This window comes from Spinacia oleracea, chromosome 3, assembly GCF_020520425.1.
Source record: "Spinacia oleracea cultivar Varoflay chromosome 3, BTI_SOV_V1, whole genome shotgun sequence".
Lineage (NCBI taxonomy): Eukaryota > Viridiplantae > Streptophyta > Magnoliopsida > Caryophyllales > Amaranthaceae > Spinacia > Spinacia oleracea.
This window is the reverse complement of record NC_079489.1, coordinates 18,728,588-18,752,465: the sequence shown is the minus strand read 5'-3', so window position 1 is coordinate 18,752,465 and position 23,878 is coordinate 18,728,588. Positions and strand designations below refer to the sequence as shown.

The following is a 23,878-nucleotide window of genomic DNA, read 5'->3' as shown; positions in this document are numbered from 1 at the left end:
CAAAGAGACCAAACAACTACCCAAATTAAACTAAGGTTCCGTTCTATTCGACTTATTTTGCCAAAACTTATATTATCTGAACTTATTTTGTTTAAAATAAACTTTTTTTTTGCGTGAAATTGTCCAACATAAACTTATTTTTTACGAACTTATATTATCTGATCTTATATGAACTTAACTGAACTTATTTGAACTTATTTTGTTCGAAATAAGTCAAAAAAATCAAACAGGACAAAGCTTAAAAACACACAACATAATTAAAAACTAACACCGTAAAGCCAAAGAAAGACAACTATGCTAACATCCAAGGACAAAGGCAAGCAGGCAGAACCAAGAACCACAAAGCCAGACCCAAAGGATTATCCAACAATGAATTTAAGACCAACAACAAAAACCTTAGCCCAATGGTTACCTTTACCGTCAAGGTCGGCGTTTTCTGGCACTACGAGACGGCGGCGACGCGGCTAACTTGGATATCCTACCCTAATCTTTACCTATACCGTCAAGGTTGGCATTTCCCGATACCACGAGACATCGACTAGGCTAGTTTTATAATTAAATACACTAAAACCTCTAGAAACACATATCGCAATCCCAAAAAACAAGCGATTTCTACCACAAATGAGAAAACCTAATTCTTAATTTTACCTTTACCGGTACCGGCTGCGGCAATTAGGGTTGTTCTAGGAATAACCGCCCAAGGGTTATGTGGATATGCTCCAACAAACTCCTCCCCGCCAAACCTGGACTTAGTGTTCTTTGGCTGACGATGATTTCACAAACTACTTAAAAGGAAGATCCGGCGAAAGGAAGAAAACCACAAATAAGGAGATGGATGGCAACCCTGAGCCGCTCCTTCGTCAACTTCTTTGGCAAAGGGGTGTTTTCTGGCTCGCCGATTGCCATTAGAGAACAAGGGGCGCTCAGGCCACCAGCGAGCCGCTAGGCGAGGCAGAGCGAAAAAAAGGGAATACTGCATTTTTTTGTTGTTGTGAGTAATTATCCTACTATGATTCATGAATTTATGATACACAACAATCTTATCCTTACTTTATCATCCACAACAAGTAACGTTTCCTTTCCTTATTGTTTTTAAAGCAACTTCAAGGTAAAACTTTACACAAGTTTTCAGATAGAAATGGATGAAAAGAAATGGAGCGAATTCTGACACTTGCTAACAACTGTTAAATGCTATGAGCTGAACCTAATCACCAGCAAGAAAACAAAAGCATACACACTTCTTCATAACTCTGGAATTTTATTACCCCAAAACCTAATATATTTAATCAATGAATAAAAAATGATACAGAACATTACAGTAATACAACAAGAATAGCAGCCAGGGGGGGAAAATAGCTGCAAAGCCACAAATATTATCACAGTTCTATACACACCATTGCTCAAAGAAGAAGAAAAAACAAGTGGTTTTTCTGCAAAGCCACGAATGGATGACTCGTATTCAGACAGCAGAAAGGCTAGCCCATTTACCAAGCTCATAAGGATCAGCATAATAATATAGCTTAACTCTATTGGCCAGGGAAAGCCCTGCAGCCAAGGGTGAACTTCGGTACTCGGTATCATCTTGCTCAGTTGGGTCATCAATAAATGCAGCCACATCCCCGAGGAGTCTAAACGTGATTCTACGAGTCTGCAATTGTCTTGGCAAATCAAAATACATTGGAGTTCCAGGCTTGGTCTCTGGCAATCGATATTCTGCAACCGTTACCATGCTGGATTCCTGTAAAGTAACAAAGATAATTACTTTCAACTCCGAGTTATGGATTTGATGAAATTGCGTAATTCATGTATACAAAATGTCAATTCCCCAAAAAAGACTGTCAAACCAACTTCAAACAGACTTCTGCAACCATATGAATAGGACATCAACGATTGGGATATTGGGAAGGTCGTCCCACATCCATGAGATAGCCAGTGAAGTTGTAAATGATTACATTGATGATATAGACCTAGTTATAAAGCCAGTAGCAACACCCCCCCAGCCTGCAGCTAGCAGGCACATTTGGCAACAAAAGAAAAATAGCATCTTTAATAGTGCCTTTGTCCAGTAGACATATATATGATCTGATTTTATCATGGAAAGCTTTACCCTGGAAACTGGAAATGATCTAGTTCTTTGAGCTTTCTCTTATTCCAGAATCTATTTCTTGTTTACGTAGATTTGATACTGTTCTTTAACTGTTAGTTAACTTGGTTTGATAATTTGGTCCGGGTTTCTTTTACGGAGTATATAATTTCCTTTATCAATACAATGCTTTAAATTGTCCACCAGATGAGTACAGTACTGTAAGATTGGATGGAGTATTATTGTATCCGGGTAAAAGTTTGCAATTGAAACAAACAATACACTTCCATCACAAGATTTTATATAGATAAATGAAGCAAGAAACGACAGTTGGTGACCATGATTACCTGGAGTACTGATACTTGAACAAATAACACGGCAGGTGTGATATGCCTTTCTTCTAAGAGTAGTACAGCAGAGGGATCCCAAGCAATCACATCAGAAGTAGGTGAATGAGTAACACGAGGTCTAATAGCACTAAAAGCATCAAGACGAAAACCAGCTAACAACGGCGAAGCAGGTGATAGATACTGCTCTAAGACAAGATCATTCTCAATTAATCTTTCAGTCTCTATTGGAACCTGAAATGCGAAGCCAAACTTACTGTTTCAGTTCATATGAAGATTGACATGTGGAGAATAATAGTAATAGTAATATCAAGACCAGGCAAAGATGAAGTTTCAAATCACCTTAAATCTATTAAGCTGAGGTGCCTTCTGCAGCCAATTTTGCAATTTTAACTGTTCTGAACCTTCTGGTGCTGTGAGCTCCGTATCTTTCTTTAATTGAGTTCCAAGTACAAGAATTCTTTTGGCATGAAGACATGGGTCTTTTTCATCTAGGCTCCCAAAAGACGCACGTCTAGTTGGTTGAACAAAAGGATTTTCATCCAATGACAAAAGATTGAAATCACTCCCAAAATTCACAGAAGCTGAACCAGCTCGTTGAAGGCGTAGCATGATCCAAATGACGCGACACCGAACAGGATTCCTGAAGGAAAAATTGATGTACCGGGGAGCAGTTCCAACAGCGTCAAACTTTTCTGGTCCATAATACTCTGGCGAAGATTGCAAGAAAGATTGCACTTCCCACTTTCCCACGCATGACCTTTCTTCCTTGCTTATTTTATTGCTGGCCCATATTTGCACCTACAGTAGAATACAAATGAAAACTAGTTACGTATACCCCAATAATACTCAGCCAAAAGAAAGAGGAGTAAATAATAGGCAGAGTTTTCAAGTATTAAAATTATCTTCTGTGTATGAAATTAAAAGCATGGTTCATAAACATCCACTGACTTTACCAAACTAGGTGGCAATGCACACCGTGGATCACTGTAATCCAATTTGGAGTTCACTTGCCCATCAGTGAATTTTGCCCACCTTGTTTGGGACTTAAGTTTCTTTGGCTCTTTATTACGAAGTATATCTTAAGTGCCCATGTCAGACACTCAACACTCTGGGTATACAATTGGTACCTAACACATCAATTGGTTGGACAAATAGTCTTTTGAACCACATCTTGATATACAAAATACATAAAACCAGGAGGGACAGAAATTATTAGAGGGATGCCCACACCCATAACAGACTTGAGATATATTCGAAATCTGTTTCCTCTTCATACTCCATGGCTGGAAAACACCATTTTGCAACCAGCAAAAACACATGTGCCAGCGTGCCGCTACATGTGGCAGCTTCTAAATGTCTGCAGCATAGGCAGTGCTGAACCCTAACTCTTGAAAAGTATTAGGTGCACCAGGGTGCACCGTGCACCCAAGGGTATTTTAATACCTATTGGTGGTCCCTCTCACATTTTCTCCTCACATGTAAAGGGAAAATGTGAGAGGGTTTACGGTGCACCCAGGTGCACCTAATATGTTCTAGTTAGTGTTACACTTTGTGATGCTCTTAGCCTCTTACATGATATGTGAGATTTTGAAGATTTAAGCAAAAGGACGGAGGTAGTTACGGAATCTTGTATCAGGTGTGAACTGAAATAAAACAAGGGTAGAGATCCAGGGAAAGGCATAGCTAAGATGAAGATTCTCAGTTAAAATGTTAAGGATCTAGGATTCTAGGGGATAAAAAAAAAAGGTTAGTCATTAACAATTACTCCATCAGTCCAAAGATTTGTTATATTGTTCAAACAACTCATAATTAAGAATATGATGTTGTTTTCCAAGAAGAGACTTTATAATATTTGTGCCATTTCTATCTCCTTCAATTATTTCAAGTAGGGGCACTTTGGAATCAAATCATAAATGATTAAATGTTATAAAAATGACAACTTCTTACAGGCGGCCTAAGATAATACATCTCTAAGCACTATATTCTATCTCCCATTCTCCCCTAACGTTTTCTTTTTCTTATAGCTGATGCTTTCAAGTTTGATTCATTCGAGAGTCTAAATAAATACACATAAGAGCTCCCTCAAAAAAAAATATACATATATATAGATAAGAGCTTAATTTAGTTTCCACCTTATAGTGGTTATACTGACTATCTGACTGCTTTTTAGTTTATAATATCTCTGAGTGATTTCAGATGACAAAAACTTTCAAGCATAAATCATGTATAACTTAATCAGTGTAAACCACCGGCTAAAGATTAGGGCGTGTACAGAAGAAACACTTACAATAGGAGCATCGGCTTCTGAGTAGCCACATGGACTAATCACTAGAGTTACTCCACTGACATCTGAAAGAGTACCAAGAACAATGGAAAATTCAATACAATTGCAGCTAGAAGGAGCTCTCCAATAGGAATGCTGTGGCCCTGAGTCCAGAGGTGCAAACAATGACAAGGGGGGAGCTGCTCCGACAGCTGTTTCAACCTTCAAGTACATGAAAACAAAGGCGGGGAAAAGTAAGATATCCTTCTAGTAGTAGTTCATGTCCACTCAAAATGGAAAGCACCAAATGATGTGTAAGAACAAAATTTGTTGCAATTTCTAGCAGTACAGCAGCTCTACTTTTTCGGTATCAATAAGGCCGAAAGCCTAGTGGTTTGTTTCTTTCCATATCGTTTTACATGTCAACAGTATATCTATTTACCATTATGAAGCTGCTTAAAAAAGAATAAGCCAAGATTCATCAGTTATGGCACATTGATAGAGAACATCACCGGAAGAGAAACTATTCCATTAAAAAGAATCTAAGATTATGAACTTTAACCTAGGGGAAAAAACACTAATTTATTCATGCTGTTTTCAGATTCTCAATCTGATATTGACATTAATTACGCCCCAAGCTTCAATTAAATTTGTTGTTTTCTTTTTTGTTTTATTCTTGTGGAAGGTGCCCCAGAGGAGGGGTGGGTTGGCAAAAAAAAAAAAAGTGGATGATCATTTTGGTGGCCCAGTTCGACTAAGTTAGGACTTAAATACAATAGAATACTGCAGCATAAGAACAAAATTACATAAAAAATTTAATATTAGAGCAAGAACATCACCAACTTACAGCACTAAACAGTCAAAAGATTTCAAAAAACAAAAAGTTCTCAAACACTGAATCACAATGGTCAATATGGTAAATATCTAAGCTGTGTGTGTGTGTTGGGGGGGGGGGGGGGGGGGTCGTCAAAATGGAACTGATTACAGCGACATATGACCTTTTCCATTATAAAAAAATGCTACGTAAGAATAGTAGAGTAGTTTATCCTTTCAGTGGAATAAAAGGATTACAGCTGTTTCCATGCAAACAACAGAACAAAAGATTTTTCTGATGGTATAGGGATTAGGAAAAGCACAGAATATATACTAATGCTCTAATATCATTGTCATCATCACATTCTATAAGCATCAAAAGATAACCAGTGTTACATGCTTGCCCAACTGAGAATCAATTGGCCGTATTCTTCAGATACTCTGCAGAATGCATGGCCAATATAGCATGCAAATAGCTGTCAGAGTTGAAACAGATAACGGACTTTGAAGGGGGGAAACTCAGTTCTACCTCGTAAAGCATATCATTTAATGCAGTGTAGTTAAAGACTCTTAAATAAAACAGCATTTGGGAGTGATCAGAATAGAAAAAAGAATTTACCGAGTACAAAAGGCTGGCAAATGGGAATTCAGCTAAAGATTCTTCCCCATTAAGTATCTTTCTCAAAACTTTACTAGAGTCTGGGGCGCCAGAAGGTATACACCTTTTACTAGTTTCAGCATTCAAGGAAAATTCAAGGACTTTATCCAAAGCTGTAAAAGCAGCAGTACCAACACGAGTGGTTCTCCTGGAGCTTAACAAGGCCCTGACATAGTCCAGTACTAATGCATTCAGCACAACATCACTGCAGCACTGTTTACAGATGACCCCATTTGATGTGACATAGTTGTTATTAGTATAGATGTCAGCTTGACTTCCATGGCTTGAGCCACTGCGGCCTTGTCCACCATTAGAGTTCAAAGAACCCCTTGTACTAGAACTTGCAAGCAGAGATGCTCCCCTTCCAGCACAACATATTTGACAAACGTTTCTCCCGCAATGAGAACACAACAAAGACCTTGAGGAATCTGCTGATGATTTCACGGTAGATATTTGCACCGTTTCCCCATTTTCAGCATGTACCTCACACACACCGCCAACACAGCTCTCTCCAAAACCAGAAACATTCCAGAAATCAATGACATCATCGTCATTTTTCTCAAGACCAATTGATTTAGTAATTTTGTCTTCAAGAGCTGCTTGTCCCGCCATTGCAAGACTAGTTGTGATCCTGCACAATCTTATCATCTGCGGATCATCCAGCAACAGATTCGGATTTATAGAAGCAGGATCTGTGCCAACTGCCAATAGAGCCCTATCTCTCTCAGCAGCAGAAAGATTTAAGCGGAGGCGTTCAATTTCCAGTTTCATGGCTTCCATGTAATTTAGCTTCTGTCTCTGCATTAAGTAAATAAATGCTTCAGATTTCAGCCCAACAGACAATTAGATAACTTTTAGGATTTTACAATCAGAAGAGAGACTTATGCATCTCTATTTTCTTCACTGGATATAAATCAACATGAAAATTGTTTATCACTCTAAATAAATACACGTGAGTAGCTACTGGTGAATAGTTAATATGTAAATAGATTGAAAATGTAGTGGTTTACTAATTTACACCTTCTGTCGAAAAGGGTATAAGTCACAATATGATCTACAGAATAGAAGTAGTCAATAAATCAATTCCGAACTGTTAACCAAGCTTCAGGCCCTACTACCCTACAACAACAACAAAGCCTTAGTCCCAACATGATTTGGGGTCGGTTAACCAAGCCTTAGCCCTACTACCCTACTATGGGAAAAAAATCACATATAACCTTCCTATCCTAATAATAGTTATAACGGATTAGTCTGACACCTACACGGATGCACTAGCTATCTCCAGCAATTGGTCAAATCTAAATCAGAACCCATAAAAGGCAGAATGCAGAAAGCAAAGTCAGAGTACACGCATAAATCACATCTCATTTTCATAGAACTATTATATGTAAAGTACAAAGTATTACTAAATAGATTCTGAATATTGACACCTGTCTGCAAGAACTAATATATATACTAATGGAATAACAGATACATACCATTTGCGGACCAGTAAGGGACTTTAAGCACTCTATATACTGTTCACCGCCTTTATCAGATGGTTTCACATCCAAAGATGGGGAGGTTTGAGAACCAGCCTGATCATCATTATGCTCATTTAAAGGGTTAGAGAACGGATTCAAATGCATTCCATCTCCAGTCAAAAGATCTAACCAATCGTTGGATGAAGAGTTCGGTAGAGTCTTTGGTTGCACAGTTTCACTGGATAACGAGGCACCACCAACAGCACTGGAATGAGGACCAGACAAGAAGGTATTCTGTTTCTGACAATTTTTTGCATGCTCAAGCAATCTTGCTCCACGGCTTTCATTTGTAAAAACGGCTTTCCAAGGAAGTGACACACCAAGAACCTCGACCTACAAAATAATTATCATGCCACAGACAAGCAATGTAGTGAGTGTTTCTCAAACTATAATAAAGGGTGGCCAACATTAGAGAAAGAAACATCGATGATACAAAGAAGAATAAAATCAGAACACAATAACCTGCAGTACAGAAACTAAGTGATCAAGTTACAAATCAAAATAAGGGAGCAAGTAATTTTATACTACATAATTCGAATTGTATCTCATCTCAAAAGTTTGTATTTCAGCACATAAAGCAAGATGCAGAAATTTGGCAAATTTAAAAACGTTGAATAGTGAAACCGGATACAATAATGGGTCAAGGGAAGTAAATCAACTCGACAATACTGAGAGTTCAGAAAAGGAAGAGAAGCAAATCTCTTCAAAGCTCAGTGATGAAAATGCAAGTGAGATTAAAAGCCTGGTATCAAGACAGAACACAATATGAAAAAACAAATCCCCGCATTTCTTTCATACCACAAGAAGACAACAGTAAATCTCACAAGTCACAACCCAAAGCCAAATGGCCCAAACCTAGCTAAATCGACTACCAGCAGTAAACAGGCCTTTCAAGATGAGATTCTCCTCAAGTTGGGGAAGAAGAAGGTTAAGTTTCAAATTCTACACTCCTCAAACTATAGGGTGAAAAAACAAGAGATGATAGTTTCCTCCCTCAACAGATGGCGGTCCACATTAAAGTTCCTCACTATATCATCTCTTAAAGTAGCAATCTAAGTGCCAAAATGCTAAAAGTTATTGATAACACACAATGGTTAACTTTGCAATTTAACACAAAGCCTTGAACAACTTGCGCTAATGGCTGGGTAATAGGTCCACCATGCACTCTTACTTAGCAATTGCAGAAAGGCTGTTTTGGTTAGACCATAATTCAGGATATGACTGTTGCAGCAGCACCAGCAAGCAAAGAAGCAACAGCAAAAGCATCATCCGCAGAAGTCAGCATTGCACAGTAAGCATAAACAGATAGATCGGAGAAGCCAGCTCATTTCAAGGACGTCCGAGCTAATGCAGAGAAGTCAAAGCTCTTATAAAGCTTTCCTTTCAAGCTCCTAAATTCTAGGAAGTTAGTTAGAGAAGCTGACATCTGTCAGCATTGTAATAGTATAAGAAGATATTTTCTTAGTATCAGAAGATATTTCCTTAGTATAAGAAGATATTTTCTTCTTTCTAAATATTTTCTGTTGTAAGGCTTAACCAGCTTAGGTAGTATAAACAGCTTAACCTAAATTCATATGTAACTAATTCATTTATTACAACATCCTCCTGGTTAGAGATTTTCTATCTCTATAAGTCTCTCAATAAAATTAACTCATAAGCTAGGAAGTTCTTAAAGTTTTATGCATATTTTGCTTAAGATAATTCATCAAAAGCCTGAACAGATTAACCCACCGTCCAAAACTTCACAGCAAAAAGCAAAGAAACCAGAGACATTTGATTAATTAACTGTAGTCCAGAGCCAAATAACAGCCAATATTGACCCTTTCACCCAATCACCCCAATGCTAAAATGAAATTGGATAGAATCATAGGTTATATGAAGACCGGATAAACTTAGTAGTCATATGAATAAGAGAATGAGGGAGATTTTCTTGACATTTACAAACAAAAAGATGACAATTTCTAAGAGAAACCTTCTAAAAGTTTTCTTCCATAACTTAAAAGCATATCGAAGCTTAAAATGTATAGTTTGGTGAAGGTGCCAGAACTTTCACATGAGAAATGTCTTCTAAGTTCGGGAAAGGGAATGCTGCATATTGCCATTTTATCCCCTACAAGATATATGTGGTACATAAGATCATTGGCCAACTGCAGTCAAGTAGTAGATAGCTAAATAATAATTCAAAAATCATTAGTAGTCAAATTTTAAGGAAGCCCACCCTTCTACAATGAGGTCTCTCGCATCTAACGCATATAATATCAATGAGAGATGCAAGTCAGACAAGCGAGCATCTGTGCATGACAAAGAGTTCTTTTTTAAAAAGAAGAAAAAGAAGAAAAAAAAATAGGTCTTTCTTTTTGGCTTTAGGTCTACGTTTGATTCAATTAACTGTAGTCTACACGGTTCACAGGTTCACAATTACTTAATGGAAGCAAAAACTAAGACATAATTCCCAGCAGAACTGCTCTGTACCTCACCAAGAGTTAATGGAGTTCTCCCAGAAGCAGCAGGATAGAAAGTAAGAGCGACGACACGAGTAAGAAAGTCCAACTCTCCCTCCAGTTCCTCAAAATCATACAACAATGACAAGATTGATGCATCTGCACCATTAAGACGGGCACCAGCTCCAGTTACAGCCATATCTTCTGAACTAACAGATCCAGGTAAAGGTATTAAAATATTTGTCCCATTTTCACATTGAGGTATTGAAGCACCCTGAGAAGAATTCAAAACATTATGAGAAGAAGAAAAAAAAATCTTAAACATATCTACAGCAGAAAGTATAGTTGCCTACAGGAAAATAATGTGCAATTGTACAATAAAAGAGTACTCTCATTTGAAAATTTGAGGCATTAGAAACTTGATTATTCACCTAGGAAAATATAAGATAGAGCTGCAATTTTGCACTACTATATCTCATAACTATAAACAACACCAACACTATTCCCGGTAACAAAACAGCAGGCCAAATTCCAAGGCTGATTCGTAACTGTAACATCACTAGAAGACATCAGAACTCAGAAGGGACATTTATGTCAAATGAACAATTCAAGCAGCTGGTCTTCTATGTGTTCTATTCCATTTTGGAAAGGCCAAATGTCAAGACATTGATGAATAACCCATCAGGTACAACAACAAAACAAGAAGTCAATGACAATCTTGCATAAGCCAACAGCAGCGACGGAGAAGAGTAGATGTCTGAAATATGCAGCTTATTCCTGGCAAATAAGTTGAAATAACCCACCAGTTACCTGATTTTGTCTCAGGCAAGCTTTGGCCTTTAGTACACAGCACCCCTTCCTATATCCAGCAAAAAAAAACCCCTTCCAATCCTTTTCTTTCAAAACAAACTTGACCTTGACAAGAATAGTGACACTTTGCTGTATTTCCCAATTTTGCTGGTTTACACATTTCTACTCAATTTTCATCACCCATTGAATATTAACATCTACTTCTACTGCGAATGAGCAATGCCTCAAACAACGCCCCCCACCCCCTAAAAAATTACCACTTAAAGTAAATAACCGATATATAAGTCACTGAAAGGGTAATAAAATATGATTGCAGGAGATCACTATCACATTATGTATTCTCATGCAAGACAGACTACTTACAATTCATGAAAAGTTTAGCATACTTATTGTAAGAAAATTGAAAATATGAGACAATAGTATAATGCTAACCTCCAAGACCAGTTTAAGTCCATCCAGATCTCGGCCTGTTCTCACATCAACTGTTGAAGGAAAAGTCATATCATCTGCACCATGTGAGACAGTGAGAAGAAGCTGACAAACATGGCATGGCTCACTAAGGTAAATGAAAAGTTCAACTACATCTGCTGCCTGGGGGCAAACCTGTAACATCAAAGTTGAAATAAAGTAAAAGCTACAGATTATTCAGCTCAAATATAAAAATATAATTCAAGTAATAGCTACTAAATGAAACTCATAACCAGAAAAAGATGTCCTTATTTGCAGGAGGCTCAACATACCCAGACCAGATCTTTTCTCTTGAAGCTCAGAAGACCAGCACCATCACCAGAATTTGGGAAAATGCTTGGAACAGGCTTAAGAAAGCAAGCGGGTGGTCGAGATAATACCTGACAACGTCCACTTGGCACATCAAAAACCACATTTAAAAGAAGAAAATACCCACAATTCAAAATGAAGCCCCCTGCTAACAGCAGAAAAGTAATTCATACGGGACCAAAAGTTATACCACGGTAAAATATGGACTTTCGGTCTGTCCACCAATACCTACATTGGCCAGACTATTTACTTGGTATGCCAAACCTAAAATAGATGCAATCGGTTGGATAACACATACACACACACACACACACACACACACACATACACACACACATACACACACAAGGCCTTCCTCTGACACTGGTAGAACGATAACCAGGTCCTGCTTAATGGCCATTGACAAGATAGAGACCCCAGATCTCCAGGATGGAAGACACAAGACACGGATTAAGACCCTGATCAGAAAACAACCATAAACTACATTAAATTGAGTATACTTTTGAGCACAGGAACTTAACCTTTATCCAAAGATATAGCAAATAACCATGCCCACAAACAAAGGTCATAACGTCACATGCCTAGATAACTCTTAACCTGCTCAATACGTTACTTGGCTGTTAGTGGTCGCAAGTATGTGTCAGGTGTCAGACTCAGCCATTTTATGGAACACTAAGGGCTTCAAATGAAATGTCGAGTGTCTATGTCCATGTTGAACAATAATTATCCAACACATGCGGCGAAATGAAGAGTTCGGATAACAGAGCCTTATAAGCTTCTCATCAACAAGTCTTTTGATATTTCCAGGACACAATACAAGTTATTTTAGCCTTTTTACAAGATCTTAAGGTCTGACTCACACTTTTCTTTTCACAAGTGCAATAAAATTAGGACTAGACCTATATAACAGCAGCTTTTTTTTTGAGACAAAATAATAAGTGCAGCTAACAAAAACGACATACTTGCAGAGGATAAAGTGAGATTGATGGAAGATGCTTAAAAAGCCTCATTCCAAGAAACATCTCCAGCTGCTTCTGGCGAGAACTATCTACAATGGCATTTTTGTATCTTCTTTGTAAAGTGATTTTCAAGTTTTGTGCTGCAGCTAATTGTTTGAACTTGCCACCTTCCTCGTTAAATATGTTGAGTATCTGGCTGTGCATGGCTTTAGAGCCAGTGTAAAGTGTAGCGTGTATATCCCCAGCAATCAAAAACAAATCAGCTAGTTGAGATACAGGTGACAAAATAGTTGACCTCTTAAACTCCTCAAATGTCATATCAAATCTTTTCCAAGGTTTATCCGGGCATGGATGGCTCCATGTAGTCGTCCTTGTGTTATGATCAATAAAATACGACTTCCCTGTAACTGCATCCGAGCGTTTTTCCCAGCCTGGCGGAAGTGGGGCCGTATATCCACTATAGTTATCCACTGACTGATGACCAAACGCCATATCACTATCAAGAGATATGCCCAGTCTTCTGCATTGCTCTACAAACACTTGCAAAGCTCCAAAATAACTAGCAGCATTTGTCCTATCCAAAGAATCGGCACAATTAAAACGTAACACTCCATTTTGGCGAGATCTTAAGCAAAATGCACCCTCAATCTCATCAGTGCAGATCACTTCACCTCTACAACTGGCTATGCGCTGACGTGTAGGTAGGTAATCCCCTTCAGTGATGCCAATGGTTATCGTAGGCCCTTTAAGGAGTCTCCATAGCCCTTCAATTGTTTGCTGCTCACCATATAACTTAACCCTTGCATGCCAGTCATAATTCATTAAAACAATTTTAGTGGAAGGGAGCTTCCCTGATGATCTGATAAAATTTAGAGATTCCTCAAAATGATGAACCAGTATACATTCCGATTTCCCCTCTGCATTCCTAAGCAAATTAATGCATCCTATTGGGACCAAAGAATTTTTCTTCTGGCTACCACCAGAGAGATTGAAGTTTCGAGTGTCATATCGTTTGCTCAATCTCTGGTAGTATTCAGCACTTCCCTTGTAAGGATCATGTTCAGCAACTTTTATTTCTGCCTCTGCAGAACTGATCTTTAATTCAGCACCCCACCACATGGGAATAGAGCCTCTCCGCCAAATGTATGTATTGAAAGGAACACTCTGACCAGCCCTTTTGGGTACCCAAACAAGCTGTTCACATTCCACTTCATTTCCTACACAACTTTATGACTCAGTATGCAGAAGAAAGAACGGAAGCTTATAAAATGTACACGTACAAGAAGAAAAGTAAGTAAAAACACTAAATTAGGCAAAACGAGAAAGTGATGTCCCAAATAATTTCTGTGTATGAATCACTGAAAAGTGAAAACCAGATACCCCATCATTCAGACACTCTAAAACACGACACAAAGAATCAGGCACTTATTATCTTATCATAAGGCGTTTCAGATTAAACATGCTCAATAAGCACCCCTTTCAAAACTGCTCCCTGGGGGGGGGGGGGGTCCTATAATGGAAGATCTGGTCTGAGCACCGATGGGAATAGTATTTTCGGAATGAGAAGTTGTAGCAGCATCCCTCACACCAGTGCTGGTCTGATGTCTCCGGAGGTTCAAGCAATAATTGCAGCGTTTCATTGAGTATTTCGGATCAAACAACACAATTAACAATGGCAGCAGGAGTGGAATGTTTGGACATTGGAGAATGGAAGATCAACTGTTGGTGATAATAACCCTGCATTATCTGACCATTCTTTCCCTTGTAGTCACAAATAAGCAACCTGACTTCGGTGGGGCCAGACCATTACATAGTATTCCCTCAACATCCTTATTTTTCTTCATGTTCACCAATGTATAACTTTGACAATGAATCACGCATAAGTTTCTAAAAAAATGAAATTTTCAGATATTTTAAAAATTCATTGAAATGAATCGTAAAAGATAGCACATGATAATTATTTCTGTACTGAATTTACATTTTGTTCTTATGAACTTGAACCAAAAAAATAAAGGAACAAAGGGAACAATATATATTTGTTCCCCCTTATTTGGTTCTCTCTCTCTCGCAAATCCATGCATGAAATTTATTCCACCATCAGCACCACCGGGGCGGATCCAGGAATTTATAAATGGGGGTCCAAATTTTTTTTTGATTTTCTTTCTAATTTCTCATATTTGCTCCTTTTAGGGGTTAAAGTTGAGAGGAAAGTAGTCGGAATATTAAAAACACCATAATAAAATATATGTAGGATTTTGGAACATTTTTTTGGGTTTTCATAACAATAAAACTCAACACCTAGTCCAAATTTCAACAACATATTAGGGCGATATCAATTTAAAATGGAAAAAATGAGTTTATCGTCTTTGAAGGAGATTTACTTCATTACAATAACTGCCACTGAACAAATAGCACGCAAAGACACTAATAAAAAAAAGGAACATCATTCTTAACGGTTTATGGGGCATTATGCTATTATATACGTACGAAGGAATTAATTAAGCCTCTAAGTTCAAGAAACATGCAACTATAAGTCTATAACAGTGGAGTATGAAAACACATTTTAGAAGTATATATCTTATGAAAAGTACAAAATCTTTTTGAAGAAAAAATAACATTACTATTTTTTGTGTTTTTGTAAAAGAAAAATCATGAACGATAGGAAAAAAAAATAAATAATAAAAATAAAAGAGATGAAGGAAAAAAGACTTGCAAAGGGAAAAGGAAAGAAAATAAACATGAAGAATTTAGATGATCAACGAAGGACAAGTAAAAGACAAAAAGAAGGGGAAAAAATCATATTTAAAATCCTTTTAGGAGGATTCGAACCGAGATAAATTGAGTAACATAGTATTCAAGCAACCATTATGCAACAAGATTTCATTGTAATTAATGAAAGTTAGTTATACATAAGTTAACTATTTCAAGTGCAATTAATTACCCCAATATCAATTTTACATTTTTTTTTTCAAAAATAATGGGGGTCCCTTTGGACCCATCGAGTCTACATAGGTCCGCCCTTGGCACCACCTCGCTACAAGAATAATACAACTTCCACAGTTCCACCTAAGAGCATCTCCTAATTTCCAATTTAGTTTGTTATGCCACATAAGATTACAAGTTATTCTTATTGCTAGCTAGTTTGCACCCCAATCCTTGTTATTTAATTGTGTTCCACTTGTCAATCAACCATTAATTACTTCTTGTCAAGGAAATTAGCTTGGGCAAGATAACTTGCTTGGCCAGTATTAGCTAGCCAAAAAATATTAGCTTTACCAAGCTAATTATCTTGGAGAAAGAGAATAAAATAATTATTTTTTATCTGGTACGTAAATGTATGGATTGAATAAAAAAATAAAGTGTTAAGAAAATTTCAAGCAACTTGCTAACCATTTGAGCATCTTGTAGCTGGAAAGTGATGTAGCTTGAAAACTTATGTGGCGTAATAAGCTAAAAATGATATTAGATAACCATTAAAGATGCTCTAACCTTCTCGTCAATTAATGGCTCCAATTTTGGATCTAGAGTTATTAGATGTTAATCCTAAATCTCAAAAGTCAAAAGTTAGATATTGACATTGATTTATCTTGTTGATTCATGGCCATGTCCATTCCTCATATGTATCCCAGTCATGTAGTGTCCACACAACACGGTCGACACAATACGGAAGGGGATTTTGCTGAGTCCGTCATCGTAGATATCTATAACTATATACTAAAACAAACACCAGGAATGACACGTGTAAATTTCTGATTAAAAATATCCCCGGCGGAAAAAATTCTCCATTTTCTTTCTTTTTTGGAAAAACAATGTATTTGACAAGAATCTAATATTTCCAAGTATACTTGATCTTTGTTTGTAATATTTTTCAATTACTATATCATGTTTCAAAATAATGGAGTAATATTTATAGATATAATAAAAGAATATTTGTAGGTATCAGATTTATTATTATTTGTAAAATCTGTCAAAATAGGGTACTATTGTTTTTGATCAATTTTCTTTTCCATATATTTTCTAACAACTTGAGTGTAATACCATCATTTTTAATTGATCTCTTTGCAACTTTTTGTAGTACAATCCATCAACTTATAAAAAAACACGGTGTATTTGAATATTTCCTTATGTATTTTTATTTTTAAAATCTAACAAATTGTTTTCATCTTCTTTTTTTTCAAAAGAAGTAAAATTTGTCCTCAATTTATAATTCTCTTGAATTTTGATAATTAATTTGAACTTAAGGAACCTTAATACAAATGACTAATTAAGTAGCTATCAGGCCTACTATCAAAAAAAAAACATATATATATATATATATATGTATATATAGTTAAGGCCTAATGATGAGGTTGGTGGGAATTTACACTTTTATAAGTAGATACAGAGTAAATTTTTTCTTTGTCGATTTATTTTAATCTTTTTTCTGTGAATGACTTGATAAGAAATTGGTTTTTGAATAATATATACCTTTTGGAATGTCTTTTGCGTCCTTTACTCTAATAATTCGGATTGATTTTGTAATAAATTCAGAATTTAAGTCTATAATCAGATAATTTATTTCAATCCAAATATACAAGTAGACGAGGTGGCAATCAAGTCGTCGGTTCGGGTATGGGTCGGTCCATTTATATTAGGTCATAGTTTTGCGTGTAAATTTTAGGTTAGGTACATATCGAAACAGTCCATCCAAGTGCAAACACTTGAATTGGTGGGTATAAAAAATCAAGTCAATTTCAAATGTGTTGAAAATTACAGAGTATGTTTTTGCGGGAAATAATCAATTTCAACTATATTTGATTTCGACCAGATAATTTGGTGAAAAGTTCAGCTTCAAATCTGGTCTATCCGGGTTACAAGTCATCCTTCCTAACCGAGTATCATATTAGATCATTAGCTTTTGACTATATTTGTAGCTTCTAACAAGTTTGTTTTTCTCTACAAAAATATGTATTAAGTCAAATTAAGGGATTCTTTAGCACAAATTTGCATTTATACTACTCCATGTCATTGATTTCATGTCTTACAAAATCATCTATCAAGATTCAAGTTTATTTCATTTCATTACACATTTTTTTTTAATTATTGAAGTAATAATAAATGAATTTAGTAGCATCCGTGCGATACACGGGTTCTACACTAGTAAGGTACTAAAAAGTGTCACCATTATCTTACCAGTGCCCGAACAAGAATTTATTCCCCTTGCCAAGTATCGAGTACCAGGATGCAGTCTGCTACGGCGAGCAATGAGAGCAATGATACCTTCTTGCTGACCTAAGCTCCCAAAGCTTCGACATTCTGCAAATCCCTATGAGTTCACATGAAGCAAATGAATAAAATGAAAAAAAACACCTACAAAGCTTGAAAAATGATTTAGGATATTGGAGAGTAGAAGATGGGTAAGTACACAAACTACTCCCCCCATCCCATATGTATTTTCCCACTTCCCTTATTGTGATGTCTCAAAAGACTTCTCAATTCTCATTTACTTTTTAAGTTAAAATACTTTCTCCCTCAATCACATCGATATATTTTTCTTCCTCAACTCCAATACCTTCTCACACAACTTTTTTTACCCTGAAACAGAAGGAAGAACATTTTTTGGGACAGCCTAATATAATGGCCCTGTTTGGTAATCAGCGGTTAGCGGTAGCGGATTGTCTTAACTGATTTGACTAGCTGTTTTTATAAGCTGGTTTGACTAGATGATTGTATTAGCGGATTGTAATAAAGTGTTTGGTAAATAGCTTATTTATAATAGCTGTTTGATGTATAAAATGACCAATAAGGACATTGGATTAATTTATTTTTATTTTTTTGAAGGGACATTGGATTAATTTATTATTGGGTACTTTCATTAATAAGGAATTTTTTTATTTAGATCTACTTTGTAATTATCATTTGGATGAACATTGATTTTTTTTGTAAAATTAATGTTTAAAGTCATTAAACCATTTAAACATTCCCTCAAAAAAACAAAAAAAAAAACTACTTAAATCAAACTTAACATGGGAGATAATACTCCAACTCCAAGAATATACAGAGTAGTAAAGTACGGTTTAAAAAGATTATTTTAAAGACTTATGTTTTAATGATTTAAAATTATATACCAAAAAAGAAGAACTACTTACCCCTAATTTTCTACCCACCTTTCTTCATCTTCCTGAACCACAAAACCCCAAACCCCCTCACGCCAACCCACCGCCATCACCATCTCCATGAACCCAAAAAAATCAATCGAATTTCACAATTCAAATCAAATAATATACTCTTACGGAGATTAAAAAGCGGTGAAGCCCGATTAGAACTTTCACAAATCAAAATTACTCTTCAATTCATAAGCATATTTTGATCTGAAATTATTTCAATGAAGGTTGAATTTCTCAAATGGAGACATGCATGTATATTTGTGATGTGAAATTATGGAAGAGGATAGAGAAATTCCCTCTTTTTTGGGCGAGTAAAGAGAAGTACCTGATCAGTTGCTCATGCCGAAAAGAATTGAGAAATTAAATGGAGGTTAGATTATAACCTGGAATTCCCAAATCCTAGGGCGCAAGGTTGTCTTTCCTTCTCTCAAATCCCAACAGCTAATTGAAAACGCTGATATATTGTACTTTTCAAAATTAGCGTTTTAGGTTCAATCCGCTAACTGAAACCGCTTACAACCAAACACATGAATTAGCGGTTTAACATGGTCAAACCTCTAACAGTGCCAAATCCGCTAAAAGCTCTTCAAACCGCTGTTTACCAAACAAGCCCAATAGCACTCACTTCTTTTCAATAACAATGTCCACTTGAACTGTTCAAAAACTTTTTAAAGTTCACTTTGACTTGTCTCTTTTAACAAGTTATGCCAAAAGTACCCCCACTTCAATTATAATTTCTTTTGATCAAATCGTGAGTCAAAATTTATTAATTTTTTGAGGAAAGAGTAAGGTTAATATGAAAGTAGAATTAAAAGAAGGTAGTCAATCTAAACAACATTGAGACATTTCACAAAGAAAAGTTGCGAATAAAGGAATAATTCGGAACTTCTTATTGGAAAGGAGGGATTACACATATTAGGTTGAGAAGCTACTTTTTTTGCTTGAGAGAAACTAATTATGATTTAGGCTATGTTCTCTTTGGCTGAGTCTTCGTCTTATTTTAGGAACATATTCCTTAATCTTGTTCGGTAACTTTTTTCCAAAAATTAGCATAAAAACACAATCAAAATTTAGTCATATCATGGATGACCAGAACACCTTATTCCAAGTGAAGAGAACAAAGCCTTAGACTATACACACCTATTCCAGATTTCTAGGAAGAGATGTTGTATTCCCAATCAATCATCACAGACCACCAACACACAAGCAAGAACCCAGAAACTTTGATAGATCATCATGTGTTTGGTCATTAGCCACATTATATTAAAGCCATTGAGCAATTCACGACAAGGATAAAATAGCGTAACAACACAATAATTGTTCCAAACCTGCAAAAGAATGACACAATGTTGAGGAAGCCCTATGATCTTGAAAGGGGAGGACAGCCATCCATTCCAAACAAATTCATCATCAGGCTGGTCCAAGGGCTTCTGACTAGGGAAAGGGCGGCTCATGTCCCTTGTCTCACAAAAGTAATGCTTCCCGTCAATATCGAGCTCCATCAGTTCCAATATGTTTTTCGCTTCTCCTTTCCCAAGAGCTTGAGGATTTTGCAACGAAATTTTGATCCACTGAGTCTCCATCACTGTATAAACGCAACCTCCCCCAGGTAAATCGGAAATGCTGGGAGCCAACTTTGTAGCAACAAGAAGCATGCCAAAATTTCCAAGGGCTGCATAACCTAAAATTGCTCTGGCATATGTGGTACTTTTGCAGAGCCACTTTGAACCATTTGTGACGAAATCTACAGCTTCGCGCTCTGACTTAAAGATGTCAACCCCAATCTTTCCAAAATAACACAGTCCTCCAGTTGTTGGATCGACATAAATTACTTGGGTGTCACTCCTTGAGGATAAGCTCACAACAATGTATATTTCCCCAGATTCCAAAGTAAGGACAATAACAGATGTATTCCTCAAACCGCCGCCTACCAACACAAAAGGTGGAAAATGCCACATGTCAAACATAGTTTCACTAATAGACTCGTGAATGAAAACGAAACTCTACCTTCTTGTTGAGGCACTTATATATTACTAAAAATGTATCTCAATGCATCTAAAAGCAAAGCAAAACATAATAAGGTTCATGCAGGAACAAAACAAATAAAGCCAGCAAGAAACTATTGTGCAGTAGCAATGGCAGCTTAACCAACGCCAATCAAGCAGGTCAGAGAAAAGATATATGATTGCAAAACTCCAAAAATAGAAGAGAAAATGAGAAAACCACTGATAAGCTCCCACGTGACCTGCATAAACATCCCAACACCACAACCCCTTATTGTTACCCACGATATAAACAACGACCATCCGAGTTTTCCGGGCCATTGTACTTATTGGAAAAATATAGAGGGCAGTCTTTGGGGTTATCCTTCCCAAGTTCCCAAATTGTTTCGAACTCCAAGTTGTCTAGCTAAGCAGTTAAAAGACCCACATGTCCTGTTCTTATTAGCCATTAAATAATTTTAACTATAAAACTCCTTTCCCTCCCCTTCACCTTTATTTTCTCTCTGACTTGTGTCCCCTCCCTAACTTTTTCCGGCAACCCTCCTTCCCCTCCCTCTTCCCAGATTCATTCTGGAAAAACCCCTTCCCCTCTCCAAGACCCTTGGTGTCAAGATCTCTTCCTTCCACGGAATCAAGTATTTTTAGGGATCAACCATCTTGGCTGATGTATGCAAAAGGTTTCTAATCTTTGGGGGAAATTTTTCCAATGTCAAATATGAACTGACATTTATATACTCCTGCACCCATCCCCTTCGCCAAAGCACCACCAGGCATCAGCAGAGAAAAACCTTCTAGATGTTTTCCTAACCCAGCCAAGTCCTCCTGCGTGCCCATGTTAATTTCCTCCCACTAATCCCATCCCCGTCTTTCCTCTTCACCACCATCACTTTCCACCAGTACCACCACCAACGTAGCCGGTAGCCCCATAGCCCCCATCCAATGATACGAAATTGGATAATTTGCTGAAGAAACCACCATACCATTCCCCATTAAATACGTCAACCTTGGTGAATTAATGAAACACTGGATATTGTCGCAACTCGCAAGTTGAGGCAATGAACAAGAATGCAGTCTGTAACAGTGACCAATTTGGAAAGGGTACCCCTAGACTAGGTTATCATAAATAAATCAAACTTATGATGAACATGGAACACACCCCAAAGTTTACTTTCTAAAATAAAAATGTGTTTTTACGGTGAAGATAGCATTAGGCAAAAGGTTTTTTTGATGGAACTAATCTAGTCTTTAACTTATATCTACAATACATTCAACTTCAGCTTGTAAAACTCCAAACTAACTACTTAAGCATTGTTTGTTATTTTTCCTTTTTTCTTGTCAAGGGGTGGTTCATTAGCAAGAAACGATTGTTGCATAAACAAAATTGGATTCAAGGAATGCAGAAATTAGGATATTATCATTGTCCAAGCAAGGAAACAATTGGAATTGGCATTATATATACACATATTCATAAAAACAACAAATCAGAAACTACATTTTGCCGTCCTTCGACACAAGAAGAAGAACTCAACAACACGAACAGTAGTGCACAAATCACAAGTTCTAAATTGAAAGTTCAAAACTCACAAATCCATAATCAACCAAAAAAGGAAAAGGAGAGAGATTACGCAAATGCTCACCTGATGATGACATGGCTCACTTCGTCCGATTCCCCGGAATCAAAGTATACCACTTAAAATCTACAAACACATAAAGCACATAAGCAAACCCAACAAATCAAAATGACCAAACCTATAACTGCTAAGAAAGGACAAATACAAAAATTGAAATCCAATCACTCCCAAAATGCCTAATCTAAGGGAAACATCAACGAGCTCCAAGCTAACCTTCAGCACCAGATTCCAAAGCTACTTGGTCTAAACTTTGTTCATAACAATCTTATTGCATTTCTGGGTAACGAAGATAAATTTGAAGAAGAAGAAAACCCAAATTGAATGAACCCACAAACTTGATCATACAAATCTTAGGTCGACCGGAAAAATCAACCAAAAAAACCTGAATTGTACCTGAGAATGCTAAACTTCCATTCGAATTGCAATGGGTGGGGAGAATAGTTAATCTACCATTAGCGGATTGATTTCACATGAAATTCTGAGGAATCTATTAGGAAAATCAATAAATCTGTACGATTTGATTGATTAATAGAGAAAATTGTAGCTCTTTAATTGGGGATTGTGATTGAAGCTATGGCGTCAAAGCAAAGGATGCAAATTTGATATTTTGGTGATTTCTCGTGATTGTTGGGTAAACTGTAGAATTATTTGTGTTTTTAAAAAAAAGAAATTACAAGAGGGACTTCATACGAATGAAGATCACGAAAATTACTTGTTTTGGTCAAATAATTTCTTTTCGGTTTTAGTTTGTGGGTTCGGGTCCACAAGCAGTGACAATTATGACGGTGTATCGGTTTAAAACCGGTCCGATCCGGACTGGTTCCTGAATCTAGATTTTCCGTATGCGGAGATCAGTCATGACAAGCTTTCTAAGGTTTTCGTGGGTACCCTTATCCAAGCCACTGCTATGAGTCGCCGACTTAGTCAACTGTTGTGCCTCAATGTATTTCAGGGAGAACCAACTAGCTCTGGATTCGAGTGACATTTCACCCCTAAACACTACTCATCCGGTGATTTTTCCACATCAGTCGGACCTCCACTTAGTTTCACCCAAGCTTCATCTTGGTCATGGATAGATCACCCAGGTTCGGATTTTGTAGAATTACTTGTTCAAATCATGAAAATTGGTTACTTGTTCTAAGTTTTTTCTCTAAAGAAATTAAACAAACTTATTTTAATCGTACAACTAGTTTTTAGGCTCGGGCGATGCCCCGGGTTACTACATTAATAACATTAACGTTTACTTATATATATAATTTTTTGTAATGATAACATGAAACATGTAATAGCTTAGTGGTAAAAGCTTTATTATTTAAATTCAAGGTCATGAATTCAAACCTTACACAAACCATGTTTGCCATTTTTTTATGTAGATGAATATTACATGGAGAGAACGACCCATAAGAAGAGCGTCACGTGTC

The 23,878-nt window shown here is 36.8% G+C and overlaps 1 protein-coding gene across 2 annotated transcripts; it reads right to left on the bottom strand.

Annotated features, from left to right (window-relative positions):
- Positions 1–1,219: 1,219 nt before the first annotated feature.
- LOC110785392 (probable phosphoinositide phosphatase SAC9) lies at positions 1,220–23,147 on the bottom strand. 2 transcript variants are annotated; one of them, XM_021989820.2, is made up of 14 exons: positions 22,851–23,147; positions 22,464–22,523; positions 20,152–20,750; positions 17,850–17,982; positions 12,681–13,894; positions 11,682–11,789; positions 11,374–11,544; positions 10,163–10,405; positions 7,646–8,023; positions 6,129–6,965; positions 4,721–4,918; positions 2,773–3,231; positions 2,431–2,664; positions 1,220–1,738 (listed from the first exon to the last, which is right to left on the bottom strand). In XM_021989820.2, exons 2-14 carry the CDS (start codon positions 22,474–22,476, stop codon positions 1,460–1,462), a joined length of 4,866 nt encoding a protein of 1,621 aa, XP_021845512.1. In that variant the 5' UTR covers positions 22,477–22,523; positions 22,851–23,147; the 3' UTR covers positions 1,220–1,459. The 2 variants fall into 2 exon arrangements, with proteins under 2 accessions (XP_021845512.1, XP_056695429.1); XM_056839451.1 differs by lacking the exons at positions 22,464–22,523; positions 22,851–23,147 and having other exon boundaries at positions 17,850–17,972; positions 20,152–20,361.
- Between the last annotated feature and the right edge of the window lie 731 nt (positions 23,148–23,878).